General features: G+C 33.6%; 1 protein-coding gene across 1 annotated transcript in view; it reads left to right on the top strand.

Annotated features, from left to right (window-relative positions):
• LOC107042920 (lutropin-choriogonadotropic hormone receptor) overlaps window positions 1-15,163 on the top strand; it is an 83,066-nt gene that overhangs the window by 58,589 nt on the left and 9,314 nt on the right. Inside the window, exons 2-7 of the mRNA XM_015264172.1 lie at window positions 11,336-11,407; window positions 12,183-12,254; window positions 13,085-13,153; window positions 13,223-13,366; window positions 13,449-13,589; window positions 13,670-13,735. Of these exons, the coding sequence (XP_015119658.1) occupies window positions 11,336-11,407; window positions 12,183-12,254; window positions 13,085-13,153; window positions 13,223-13,366; window positions 13,449-13,589; window positions 13,670-13,735 (564 nt within the window). The remainder of the gene's footprint in view (window positions 1-11,335; window positions 11,408-12,182; window positions 12,255-13,084; window positions 13,154-13,222; window positions 13,367-13,448; window positions 13,590-13,669; window positions 13,736-15,163) is intronic.

Genomic DNA, 15,163 nt, shown 5'->3' with positions numbered 1-15,163 from the left:
TTGAATGCTCGAGTGGGATTTCTCGGGTATTTTAAGGATTTATGGGGATTAAATGAATTTTTAATGACATTTAGATGTAAAACAGGATGGGTCAATTCTACTTGTCCATTTGTTTAAGGAGGAGATTCCAAGAATTGAAAACAATCGACGCTCTTGTCGTCCGCTGGAGTTTTTACTAGTCAAGATAGTAATTTCTGCTATTTCTTCGAATAAAATGTAGGATGCGCGATTGTATAAACTAAACACGGAGAAAATTATTTGGTGAATTTCACCAACTAGTTGATGAAATTCACCAAACTAGTTGGTGAAATTCACCAACTAGTTGTTGAAAAATATGAACTACCAACCAGTTGATGAATTTCAACAAACTAGTTGGTGAAATTTAACAAATTTTTTATTTTTACATTAAGGAAGGGTATTTATATAGCGTTCCACATTTTTGTGACGTCATAGGAAATGAGTGAATGGGATTTGGATAAGATAGGAGGGGAACCGGGATTATTCTCAATGTGAATAACCAGAAAATTTTTACTGAAAATCCATATAAAAAGATGAAAAAAAATGAAAAATCTGGCAAACTAGTTGGTGAAATTTCACAACTAGTTGTTGAAATTCACCAACTAGTTTGTTAAAATTCAACAACTAGTTGTTGAAATTCACTAACTGGTTGATAATTCATTTTTGTCAACAACTAGTAGTTGAAATTCACCAAATAATTTTCTCCGTGATGTTTTAAATCGCAAGAAAAAATTGCAATTTAAGGTAATCGTATTCGTACAATTTGAGTAATTTCTCGTCATTCAATAATAACAATTGTTTTAAAAAATACAGCTTGTTACCACTCTTAAAAAATATTTTTTCATCCGTGCATTTCATAATGTATTGGAATCGTAAAAAATGAATTTCACATGGCAAACATTCCGTTAAAATAAATCAAATTTTTAAGTTTTGCCCGCATGGTCCTCGATTACTATGTTCACATAATAAATTTTAATTTTATATTCTGTTCGTGTAGAACTCTGTTTTCCGCGCAGTGATAACGTTAAACATGCTTTCGAAAAAAGTGATCTCTATGCAAAATCGAGTTATCCAATTTTGCTACTCCACTATACTGAATTAAGTTTCAATGAAAAACTTTGTGGGAAGTTTATTCGGCTGGATGTCACACGCTCGGTCTGCACCACAAAAAATATCTATTTATAAGAAACTCTCTTCGCAACAAAATCCACAACTTATCCCACAACTTCTCGCAGCCGAGTAAATTTCCCAACTTTTAATTCTGTTTTTATTAGCTTTAAAGACTCCGTGACTCTGGATCGGATAAAAATGTCCGTCTGCGTCTATTAGGGCTGGCAAGCCGCGTCGATTTGTCTCGGTTGCACGTTCGAAGGGACAACAACCGCCGGCGCCGCGTGAATCCAAACCGAAAAAAGAATTCTCAAATGTCTCTTTTCGCTTCTCAATCCACTTTGGCTTTTTATTCCCGGGGATTTCACTGGTTTATTTTATTTTCCCGGGTTTCTTTCATTTCAACATCTGTCAACGGGGTTTATCGCGATGCTTGTGGAATGTTGAGGGGTAAATTGATTATTCGAATATTGCTCGTTTAATCAGGATTAAAGTGGTTCAACGCCACGAGCACATTTTTTACTCGTTGGCTGCTACTTCAACCCTCGATCACTCGCTCAATGAGTGCGGCACCGCCGGTTTTCACTTTTTTATATTTTAACGTGTTTCTCGACGTTGAAAAATTCTAAAAAAATTAGAGTTTCTAGTTCAATCATTTTATTAAGCGTTGGCATTGACTGTTTTTTTCTCGGGAAATTTGGTTAGGTAAAAAAAAAAAGAAACGTCGAACGGACAGAAAAGAGGTGCTGTACCGCTCGGTGCGAGTTTGTCTCTGTTGATCGCTCGAGCAGGGTTGCCGACTCGGGTTCATGAGATGTCACCAGCGTTATACGGAAAAAGACTCAATTAGGGGTCGAAAGTCACTAGATTAAAAACAAAATTCGTAACTATGAACATTTTTTTATTAATTCTCAAACACTCAACGGAATGGACATACGGTACACTTGCTTAGTGAAATTATCTAAAATAATACTCACAGGAAGAAGAAACTATATAAAAATATATAAATGTATGATCATATAAGATGATATAAGATGATAAATACTATTTTACGTTTCACAATGTATTTACATTTCACTGGTAGAAAAACAAACACGGTCTCAAACACGCCTTATTCAGGCCAACAAAATCGCTAGTTGAAAACTGCCGAAAAAAAAGTTGTTTCGTTCAAATTTAAAAGCCTCAAAACATGAATAATTGCTCTGCTTTCGACAACAACGAAATATTTCGCTCAAGAGGCGGATAATTCACACGAGACGGTGCCTTTTCAGGATGAAAATATCTCATGTAGAGGAAAATATATCAACATAACATCTAAGGTTGACCTAGAAAATAACCTTTGGGTAATACAGAATTTGAATGCATCGGTCAATAGAATGATTTAATGAAAATTTATCAAGAAATATTTTGTCCCCAAGTTACAAAATTGCTATCATATCATTATTATTGTTTCATTTAAGGGTTCATTTCTTGTCTGTGATTATTAGATAGCTGAAACGATAAACTACTGTCCCTTGTTTCGCATAAAAACAAACATTTTCCGGGAGCAAAATACGTATGGGAGTATCGAATAAGGAAGGAGTAGTACTAGAAACAACATTTCTTGCGTGTACAGAGAATGCATTTTTTTAAACTAGGGGAGGGTAGGTCAAAACGGACCACTGACTTCCATTCGGAAGCAAAAACAAAAATTATCAATTTTCTGTCAGTGGTCCATTTTGCCCTGCGGTCCGTTTTGCCCTATCCTCCCCTACTAAATCTATTTTTACGACAAAAATTTTTCATGTCGGCGCTCTCTGTGCATGTTTGGCGTAAAACAATCCTTTTTGTGATAATTTTCAAAAAACTATTTTCTTGGCACAAATAACTTGTTTGAAAACTCTGACGTTTTTCTCTCAGTGTAGAGAATTTCTCTCCGTGTACTTTCATTACCGGATTGTAATTATTGTTTCTTCAAGTCCACAATAACATTGTCAGTCACATTCTAATGGAATTGTCCTTACCTGAAGGAAGCACTAATTAACGATTGATGTCATTTTACAAAAGAATACAATTGTTCGTCTCCGTTCATTAATCACTGAATGATCATTATAGTTTTTTACCTTCACAATAAGATTCGTACGGTCACATTCTAATGGAGATGTCGGCGAGTGAATTTCACGTGCAACGGCTCGTTAACCTCGCGGCATTATCATTCATGACACGCTCACTGAGAAGAAATTGTTTATTTTATTTTATTTTTATTTTGCTGTCATTGCGACATGCGATACACAGAAACCCGAGGCGGGACTTGTCTGCGCATGCTTTTATTTTCTTTTCTCGTTCCAGAGAAGTACACGTCAATGGCCAGATAGTTTTCACAGAAACGAGAACAAGAACACTAGAAAAGATTTAATCGATTAATTCAATTAATCGTTAGAAGAAAATAGATCCGAGCAATCTAGTCTTGGTGGGAGGGGGAATAACTTCCCGCGGGATATTTCTTTGTCATCTCTCATACTCGTGATATCCCGTCAGTCACCTCAACCAACCCATACTAAACGTTATAAAGCCGCAGGGGTCGGTAAATCCCCTGACTACAGCGAACCCCGTGGCATCATCATCGTCAACCTTCTCGATCCCCAGCATAAAAATCCTTTCACGCAGAAAAATTCCTATTACGAGATATCTCCGACTTTCGACTCGTAAAACGTAGACTGCTGTTGTGACTTATAGCGTTCATCAGGTTTATCAAAATTTGTTGTTGTGGATAAGAGACCGAAAAAAAGTTGTAACTGTCAGTACTTTTTACTTGAATCTAGTACTAATTATTGTTTTCAAATTAACATAATTTGTTTATTACTTTAAGGAAATCTTCATTCATGAACATTTTCGTTCTTGAATTGATGATCGATGACACCTCCACTAAATTCAAGTAAAATTAATGTTCAATTATTTCAGCATTTAAGGCATTTTTTCTTCTAAAATTAAGTAGGAAATATAAATCCGAGTAGTAAACGATTGGATGAAATTTGGATGAGGCAGGAGGGGAAGAGGATTATTCTCAATATAAATAACCATAAAATTTTCACTGAAAAAAATGGATAGTCCATATACTGGGACTTACCAGACCGGGTCTATCAATATCGGATTCTCACTGCAATCCCTTCTAGAACCTGTCAGGTCATCATATGCGACATTGTAATTTGGTCACCTCCTGTGGACTCGCCGCCGTGTTATTTAGGCTCCAGCATTGTCGAATTTATGCTGCACTACATGGGCGCGTTTAGCGACTTTCCGGCAACGTCGCATAACGGGCAGTTTCATTTAACATGGGGAAAAATAATTCATCTGCTGCGAATTATTTGTTTTCTTTATCAGTTTGAGGAACGATATTTTTCTCAAAACTACTATAATTTTTTAGACGCTTCAATTTTAAAACAAATTTCCAATTAGTAAGTCAATAGCAATTGAAGATTAATAAACGATGTGCTAAGGTTCAAACTGGTAATTGGTTTGGAGAAACTAAAATAGTATATTTCGATATGAGTAAGACGAAGTTTTAACGAGTGTGAAGTTGGCGGCCCGAGGTGAAGCCAACGGCTGCCAATCGCACGAGCCGAAAATTCATGTCTCACACAGGGATAGCCAAATTTGTAATAATTTTATTACGATTACTTTTGGAGCTCTTAAATAGATTACATCAACCTTGAAATTTTTTGAGTAATTAAGTATCATCAAGTCTAATATTCATATTTTTAACAATTTTATCAGTCAATAATTTGAGGTAAGAAGATTAACGATTACTTGTGTAATCGAAAATCCCCTTTCAAAAAATTTGAATTATTCACTTAGTAGTAAATTTACAGTCTCATATTAATAAATTTTAAATATTTCATTATTCGTAAAAATTAGATTATTTATATTATTTGAAAAATTGAATCAACATATTTTAAGCCTCCAATAATGAAAGGGTCAAATCTGCGTAATATTACAGAAATTCAATATTGATGGGGATCCCTGGTCTCACATGTGTCCAACAATATTTTTTGATAGTGATGTTAGGTTCAACGAGTGGCCGAACTGTGCCTTTTTCGTTTACGAGTAAACGAAAAAGCACTTTTAGGTACGAGGTAGATATAGCAGCAGTGTCAAAACCGTTTTTTCTCTGTGTGCATCATGAAAACCTGTGACTTTGCTGCGTCAAGTTCTCAAATAAGATGAGCGAAATGGAATAAAAAATTCTCATATGTAACCGGGTTCCAACGGATATCCACCATCATCAATCCAAGCAGCAATCCAAGTGTCATAAACGCATCATGAGCTAGCCACTAGGTCATACGTAGGACGTATCTCCCCTGAATGATTTGAAAAATGAGGTGAAAAGCTTCCTACACGAGTTCCATTAATGATGACGACTGATATCTAATAACTTGGAAGCAATATTGAGCACTCCCTTCGTTGGCGTATTCCTTCGGGTTCTCCACACATTCATCTCGATATGGAGAGTCAAGTAAAAATGCGTACACTCAATTAAACAATAAAACACAATCCTCGAGTTTTTTATTCGTATTTATACCTGATTAGAAATTATCGTCTGAATTTTTGGCGTTGAATCTCGAAAATTATCAATAAGCAACTTTTCTACTGAAATTTCAGGAAATCTTTTCGTTGAAAATTGATATATTTAATTGATTTTCTCGTAATTTGATGAGGACTTCAATTAAAACTCCACTTTCAGGTGAATCATTCAGTGAAAATTAAAAAAATCACGTAAATATTTGCTTGTCTTTTGAATTAATTGAAAATTCAATTCATTTTTATACTGAATATTCATGTTCAATTGAAAATCCAAGTAAGTTACCAAATTCTCATCTTATTTTTACTTGAAACTATTTGATTTCACTTAAATCCTATCTGAAACTTGAAATTTCAAAGGCTTTTTCTCCCTAACTCGAATTCAATTTCACTTTTACGGAAATTACTACTAGATTGCCTATGAATTTTATGAATGATAATTTTTTGTATAAATTGTTGTACAGTTAGTTTGATCGTTCTTCCATTAAAAAATACTGCTGATCGCATCCCATTAGAATGCGTAGATATTCTGTAGTGATACCCCAAGAGCTTCAAAATTATCGGGTATGTTCCAATAGCTTCGTTGCACGCAAATGAGGGTGTCAAGTTTAGCAGATTAAAAAATTTTTCTGCAAAATTTGGCACAATCGTTTTTTTGCAGGGGAGCTTAAGGATGTATTGAAGTTTGATGAATTTCCGAAAAGTTTTAGAAAAAATGCAGGAAAATGATTGCACGATCATGAAATTTCGTAAGTCATTAAGTAATGATAAAATGCAAAACGGTATATTTTTTCACGTCAATCCGATCAATAATTTACCAGAAAAATTAAAAAAACTTGAATTTTGGCGAAAAGGGTGTAATACATCCTTAAGGAAAATACCCGATTAATTTTGAAACTCGAGGGGTATTTATCGGATTATTTTTCCCAATCGGATTTTGGCCAATCAGAGGGCAGTGGACAACATCAGGAGGTGAATTAGGGGAAATTTGAACAAATTGTCATAATTGAATAATCCGATTTCCGTACACTGTCAAATACAAGATTCGATCTGAAATGAGCCGAAAAAATGAAGAGCTATTGCAAAACATTCAAAAGCTAGGAGGACATATCCAAAATAAAACTGTTCAGGTGCTCTAAAATAGTGCGTTCTGATTGGTCGAAATCCGATTGAGAAAAATAATCAGAGAAATACATAGAATGTTCGAAGCTCATCGCAGTGAGAGAAAAATATAATTCCTCTGACTATATTCCATCACCATCGAATTATAGTCAAAAAGTCCTCAACAATTTTTCATGGGTTACGGTAACTATGGCCGGAGAAGTAATTACTACAATGGAATGTAGTCAATGCAACTATATTATAGTTCTCACGATAGATTTGTCGTGGTTACTTTTGAACTTTAGTTAGTTTAACTGCATTTTGATTTGCAAAAATTACGCTTGTGAAGTTACTATAATGTTATGTGCCGCATACAAAAAAAATCGTATCGTTCACCAAAATGCCTCAACTATTTTCTTATTGTAAATCGAACGTTAGATTTTTCTCTCAGTGCGATGTTGTGTTGCGAGAAGTAACGTCTTTGAAATTTCCTCTGAGTGTATCAAATTTGCAACGAAATATGAAATTTCTTTATGCTGACTACAATTTGTTGTGCATGTCATCCACATGGATATAAATTTTTAATTCAATATATTGCATCGTGTGGCACAAAGACTGTGTCGAAAATCATTGTGTTAAAGCACTAAGTGCAAAAAATGATTTCAGGGATTTAGAAAATTCTTGCCATACACTTTTTCTCGATAGTTGGCTCGCGGGCTTGGAAGATTGAACAAAATTGTAAGATTGTTCAGACAATACTTTTAAAAATTTTCGATTCATATCTCGGATTCAATTATCCACAATCACATTTTCACACGGTGAAAAAAGTTGTAGTCACAAGTCAAGTAATCCTGGAGCAATCTCGATTTTCAGTACTTTTTTGTCTTATATATGGGAAAAAGTGCGAGATTAATAGTGAATAATTTCTTTGTGAGATACATGTCCTTGAATCAAATAAAACAGTCCTTGCCGTGAAGTCACATGTATTCATTACAAAAATTGAAAAGTTCTATTTTTTTAACCTAATATAATCTCCAGTCGAGAAATTTTCTGCTTTCATGAATTGATCAAAAATTCGTACCTCGGAGACGATTACATTGAGGAATGAATTTAATGTTGTTTTCTCGAGTGAAGCCGAGATTTAAATTGAGCTTTCCTTACATCACATTGAACGAACTTTGTGATATCCAAATTTGTGCTGAATTTCCGTAATCTGTAATTCTGTTATAGTAAACTAATGCGATTTTTTTAGTCACCACTGATAGAATGATTCATTTATTCCAAACGAGATTCGTTAACTATTCATGAATGGTTCACTTGAAAGGTGAAAGTCGAGTCAAACAAGACTTCTCAAATATGCATTCGTTTACTATTAACGAATGAACATTTGGTGAGACCAAATAGACCCTAGCCTTCAACCAAATCATTTGTTAACAATAACTAATTCTGATCATCAGTGAAGAAATATAAACTTCTTTCAATTCAACGACATCTTACAACAATCTCAAAGCTTTTTCCGTATAACAATATTCATACTGATTCGACATACGAAATGCTCACTTCAATTATAATGTACTTGGAACAACGTATGATCGTGTTGATTGAGATAACGATGTATTTAGTCATGAGAGTAATTTTGATTTTTGAGTAAACCAACGAATTTTTGGAGTTGTCAAACTGTTGGCTATAAAGAAATCCAATACTCTTATTATTGCGATAAATAAAAGGAACTTCAACTCTAGAGAAATTCGATTCCTCCGAGGATTCCTCCCAATCAAATGTATCTCAAGAAGATATAACTGGTATTCACTACGAAATCGTGTTTATTTGAAAATCAACAACCAAATGAAGTTTGGTTCAAATAAAATTCTCTTGAGAAAATTTTTTTTTTCTGGCAATGGGAAATTTTACTAAACAAGAGGATAATTTTTGCATCCACAGATGTGTTTATTTACCAAGAAAATCGTAAGATATTCTATAAAAACCAGTATTTTTTCACTGGATTATATTTCGATCCACGATTACCTTTCCCATAGTAAAATTTGTCACGATTTTCTAACTAATTTTTATCCAACTTTTCTCTCCGTGCACTGAAATTTCAAAAAATCTAAATATCGAAAAATAAAAATTGCATTCATTCATTCATTCGTTTGATTTATTGAGAGCATAAAGAGTAGCATAGTGTATGTAGCACCGTACTCATATTCAACATTTTATAGTCTCAATATAAAACAAAACAAAAACCGGAAAGCGATATTTCAGAGTTGGTATTGTATAGTTATCTCTATCTATCCCCTCAATACGATGAGAAATCAATGACAACCGTAAATTTCAGTTCCATTATTCAGTGAAAATCAGTGGCAATGGGAGAATTCAGGTGCATGTATTCTTGAATTTTAAATCAACTGAAAATTTTGCGCCATTTTATGCTAAATATTCATGTTCAATTGAAAATTCAAGTATATTTTGAAATCTCCGTGTTATTTCTGCTTGAAATTTATTAAATCATTTGAATTTTCATTTGAAATTCAAACTTCATGTATCTTTTTCTCCTAAATTGAATTCAATATCACACTTTTGAAAATTACGACTACACTGATGAGAGAAAATATTAGTTCTACTGAACAATTATATATTCCCCTGAGAAGATTTTTTGTCGTATTGAATCAATTTAATTGTGGACAAAAAAGGCAAGATTCGATAACTTCGAGTGGAGAATTTTCGACATATGAGGATAGAAGAACTCAATAACATATGAGAATGCAATAAATTAAGTCATTTAGAATTTTTTCCGGGAATCCATAGGGACTAATTTTTGGGTGCTATTGTCTTGAGATATACCTTAATTCGACATTTTTTTAGTTCCATGTGATGAAGTTTAGAAATTATCAGAGACGATAACCGCACGGAATTCAACAGCTGGGTCCATAAAATTACCATCACTAATGGATTAACACCGGTGTGGTAAGCGGCGTGATGAGGCCACAGGGTGATTCCATGATGTATGAGTCGCTGTGTACTTTACTGTAAATCCGCCGATTTGTATCTAAACCGCAATTAATTATTCCCAGCATCGTCGACGCCCCGCGAGAATTCATAAATATTAAACGGGCTACCACCAGCCTCAAGGCGAGAGCGTAATAGTTGGCGTATACACTTTGAGTTACATCTTGTTTTGCGTTAGATAAGGCGACTGCAGACACCTAAGTGCATCTCAATCGGTGGAAAGATTCGGAACTTCAGATTCATCGATTGATTTCAAATATCTGGTTCAAACGAAGAGCAATTCTTTTAAAAAATCTAGCGCTACACGGAGAGAATGCAAAATTAAAAATTATTATGTGAACATAGTAATCGAGGACATACCGAAAAAATGTTTAAATTTGATTTATTTTGACCGAACGTTTGCGATGTGAAATTTTTTTTACGATTTAACATGGTAATTTTTAACGGACAAAACAGTATAAAATGCACGGGTGAAGAAATAATTTTCAAAAATATTAAAAACACAATTTGCAATTTTGGCTATTGGACGATGAGAAATTACTCAAATCATATGAATTTTACCATGTTAAATTGCAATTTTTTCTTACGATTTAAAAATTTAGTTTATGCTCTCGCACTTCCTACATAGTGCCCGAGGAAATAGTGAAAATTACTATGTTAAATCATAGTAATCATTTATCATTGCACAATTAAATTAAATGTACAATTTCTACTGATTTTTTTCGGAAAATTCAGAACTTATTTTCCATGAAATAAATTTTATAATGAAAAGATTCCTCGAAATTTCAGTGGAACTGTTACCGGACGAAAATATCCAAAAAGTATGCCGAAAAGTCGAGAATCTAGAGTTAATTAAGGAAACATCTGCATTGTGACACTAAAATATATTTCGTCCACGGAAAGAAATTCTCCAGAAAAGTTCTAGTGCTAGCACGGGAAAAAGGCCGCAAAGTAACGGCCAGGATTGATTTCAGTACCGGCACTGGAAATTTTATTGAGTAGCACAGCAAGTTTTCCCGTTCTTATATTATATTGCCACAGAATGGAATTAAATGTCCATAGAAATCCCCGGAAATTTGATCAGAAACCCCGAAATTTCTATAGAAATTTTATCTTAACCGCACGACAATTTTTCACAGTCGGTGGATTCGGATTTTTTCCAGTACCAGCACTAGAATTTTTTTGAAGATTTTCTCTCCGTGACATAATGAAGACTTTGCAATCACCCATAAATTACAAATTTCACATTTTGTTGTGAATCCCAACATTTTCTGAAAAACTTTCTAAAACTGGCAATCCGCTGAGAATAAAGAAAAGTTTTAGTTTTTAGGGAACTATAACTTATCTTCAATTAATTTCATTCAGTTTGAGAGATTTTCCCACAATTCCAGGGGAAAAATCCCTCATCCCAAGGCATTTTCAAATCAGTGAATCGATTTTCAAGTATCACTGAAAGTAAATTATAGTTCCCTGAAAACTAAATTTTGTTTTTTCAGTCTTAATTAACCTATACGTAACTAATTTCGGTATTTTTATGTTTCAGAGATCTTAGTAACAACAACATTACCTACATTCCACCTAAGGCTTTTCAACATGTACCAAATATTGAAATTATGTAAGTTGATTTTTCTCTGGAAGCGAATGTTGAGATTTTGCAATTCAATAGCAAAGTGGTAGAGCGAGATAAGTCAGTTTGTATTAAGGATGAGTTTTCCATAAATATTTTCGTAAAAATGAGAAAAGTATTCATCAAAATTTCACCATCATGGATAAATAGATTCAATGGACAATCCAGGTGGCAATAAAGTTCTCACCAATTTATATTGGAAAAAATTTTACTACCTTTCCGGGAATTTTTCTTAATAGAAAGATACTGCAAATTGAAATTGGTACACAAACCGGAAAAATGATGTCGAGAAATTTGTGTAGACAGAATCTAGATAGAATGATTTGCATCTGAATAATAAAAATTGCAGGCGGCTGTATCTTCGATACAGCTGTAATTGTACGTGGATACCTCCATGGACTTTCCTTCGTTCTCGAATATCTTAGAAACTCCTTGCATTCCCTCGAATTTTCTAGAAACTCCCCGAATTTCCTCGCAATTTCTAGAATTTTCTGGAATTCTGATAGATAGCCCTGCAAATAAGGACCGTTTCCCAAAATGACCCCCCATATTGAAACCGTAGACATATTCACGTCAAAATCTATTGAACACTTTTATATCAAATTTTCCTATTGATAAAGATGAATGAGCATAAAATTACATGAAGCGAATGCGCTACGATTGAATTTTGCAAAAACTAATTTTCAACTGAAACTGATTTATCTCCTTTTACTACTCATTTCTGAATTATGTTTTCTTTCATGTACATTTTTAACAATTCTAGTTTTTTTCGAAGAAACCACATGGACAGCATTGACAGTAGTGCATTTAGGAATTTATCGAATCTACGTGTTTTGTAAGTTGATTGTAATAATTTTTTATGGAGTTCTAGTAATACCTGCATTTAGGAATTAATTATGAAATTGACAGTGATTTTTTTCATATTTTGTCTTATTGATGGCGAAAAAAATCAACGAAAAACCAACCGACCATAATGGTTGGGTGCACGGAGAGAAATATTCAGTAAAAATTACGGAATAATTGACGTAATTCGCAATGGGGAATAGTTTTCCGGCAATTTTTATAGGAATGAAAGTAATCACGGAATTTTTCCCGAAGAAGTAAAATCTTACAGAAACTTCCCGACTCATTATGCTTTCAAAATACAAAATTCTTAAATGTTCAACAATTTTCATGAAGCTGATGAGTTATTTCTACGTTCCGTTCTGTAAAATTTCTCAATGGTTGGGGAAAAATTGCGGAACATCTTGTTGTCCCCACAACGATGAGTCATCAGACGGGGGGTTAATTTTTACGGAAGAAATCGTAGAATTTACGTGGCGATTCGTGCAATTTCAGTTCCGACCCACAATTTTATTGAATTTCGCTTATTTATTTACTTCTATTTTACTTCATGTTTATTTGCGAAAGAGCTACAATACCTTTATTAAAAAGGGGGGAAACGCAAAAAGCAGTATATCATATTACATAATACTCATATAAAACAAATATACCCATATTTACAAAACAATTCCAACCTAAGAAGATAGAGCACATCATAGCATTATACTGTATGGTGGTTTACACCTTCTTCACATTGTAAATCAATTTTTCGTTGATTTTTTTCTCCACGTTGAAATTCAAGAATCTTTTGATTAAAATGAGATAATTTCCGGGTTGATCCAGGGAGCTGGATGACAATTATCTCACAGAGATACCCGAGGCTACAGCATACATCGAAAAACTCGAAGATTTGTAAGTGAATCCCATCCCACTCCCCATACCCAACGGAAAAAAACTACATGATAACTTCTAAACTTTCAGATCGATATCAAACAACAAAATCCAGACAATTGGGGCCAATGCATTCAGGAGTAACAAGAATCTCGTGTCCCTCGACCTGCGTGGCAATCCCATCAAGAAAATTCATGAGGATACATTCAAAAACCATTCACGACTGCGTAAACTGTAAGTCATACTCCGGTCTGTACTTACCGAGCTCGTAAATACATCACATCAAAGTGCACCACTCTAAAATCAATGTTTTTAGAATAATCTCGAATGTACGAGGTCTCGTTGACTTTCCAAATCTCAATGGAACGGGTGCACTTGAAGTTTTGAGACTTGATCGTGCGTCTCTCCAAACAGTGCCCGATGAAATATGTAAACAATGCCCGAGGCTGAAGAGTCTGTAAGCATAATAAATCTTCTATTGAAAATAAAGCCAATTCTATAATCGATTGAAATAAAAATTTAATTACATAATTTTAGGGATTTGAAGTCAAATTACCTGACGAGTATTCCAAATTTAACTGAGTGCACAGACTTGAGGGTTTTGTGAGTATTAATGGATCAATTAAAACCCTAAATTACTGGGGAGAATCCAATTCCGTTAATATCATCAGCATTACAAACTAATCATTACCAGAAGTTGAAACGAGATAAGGCAATCACAAAAATAGAAATTTATGGCCCGGTTGCACCAAGCCCAGTTGAAAAAATCCCCAATTAAATATCGAAGTAAATAAAAATAATCTACCCATCAATTTTGATTGGAAGTTTATTGAAGGTATTTCACCGAAAAAACGTGGTTTTGTCAATGTATCATCATTATTTGCCAATAATACCACTAATTGTGAAGTATTTAGTCAGTATGGACGAGCGAATGGCTGAATGAAAGCATTCTCCGATGAATTCCTAAAATTATCTAACTGTGGACTAAATTTACTCCAAATATAAATTTACTCTGACGATTCAAATAAATCGGCTATTAACAGGGCTTGGTGCAACCGCCCAATAACATTGTATAATTTATTTCGTTGGCAATGAAAATTTCCGAGCATGAAAATCTTGTCATTTGCGTTTTTGTTGACCGTATATTGGATGGAAGAAGAAAGTTTAATAAGAATATTTAGTGGAAACAAAATGAGTTACGAAAATGATCCAATTGTTTATGAAACTTCTGATTCATTTTGCAAATTCAAGAAAATTTAATTTTCTCCATGTTAAGTGGACGTAAATATTTTATGGCGGCTCGAGCGTAGCTTTATATGCTAAAAAAAGTTGGTGGTTTTTTGAAACAAATAGATAAGAGATCTGTGCTGAAAAATTACATGAATTATAATGCAAATATGCGAGCTGGCCAGTAATATTAATATTAATTTAGTAATATTTAAAGAAGTTCATCTTAAATTAATTAAAATTCACTGATTTTTATTAAAATTTAAAAATAATTTTTCATTCTCAATTATTATTAAACGAATAATTATAAATTTCTGAATTTGATTTGTCTCAAATAATCGTCATTCTTGCGAAGTGGATTGCTGGTTTATAGAATATTAAAAAATTTGAACAATCTGATTTGCGATTTATGATTAATTTAATAAAAATTAAAAAATTGTACAATATAGTTAGCTAATTTTATATGTAATGCAAATAATTTAAATTCTGCATTATAATTTTGCCTATCTCTGGAACTGGCTTGACAGCTAAGCCCCGCCATTGGAAGACAAATTCATAGCGATTTGACTGTCAAACCAACTCGCAAGTTTGCATTATCCAAAAGATAAAAGACATGATCCAATTCAGCCGCAGCTGGATTAAATAGGGTACATTTCTAGCTAAGAATCATATTTTTGGGTTCAGTCAAAAAGGCGTTGGGATGTCTCAAAACTCCCCGCTTTTCTCAATATATATATATATATATATATATATATATATATATATATATATATATATATATATATATATCTCTCTTATACACAT

This window comes from Diachasma alloeum, unplaced genomic scaffold (genome assembly GCF_001412515.2).
Source record: "Diachasma alloeum isolate Michigan unplaced genomic scaffold, Dall2.0 Dall_scaffold_00539, whole genome shotgun sequence".
NCBI lineage: Eukaryota > Metazoa > Arthropoda > Insecta > Hymenoptera > Braconidae > Diachasma > Diachasma alloeum.
This window is presented reverse-complemented; position numbering and strand designations above follow the sequence as displayed.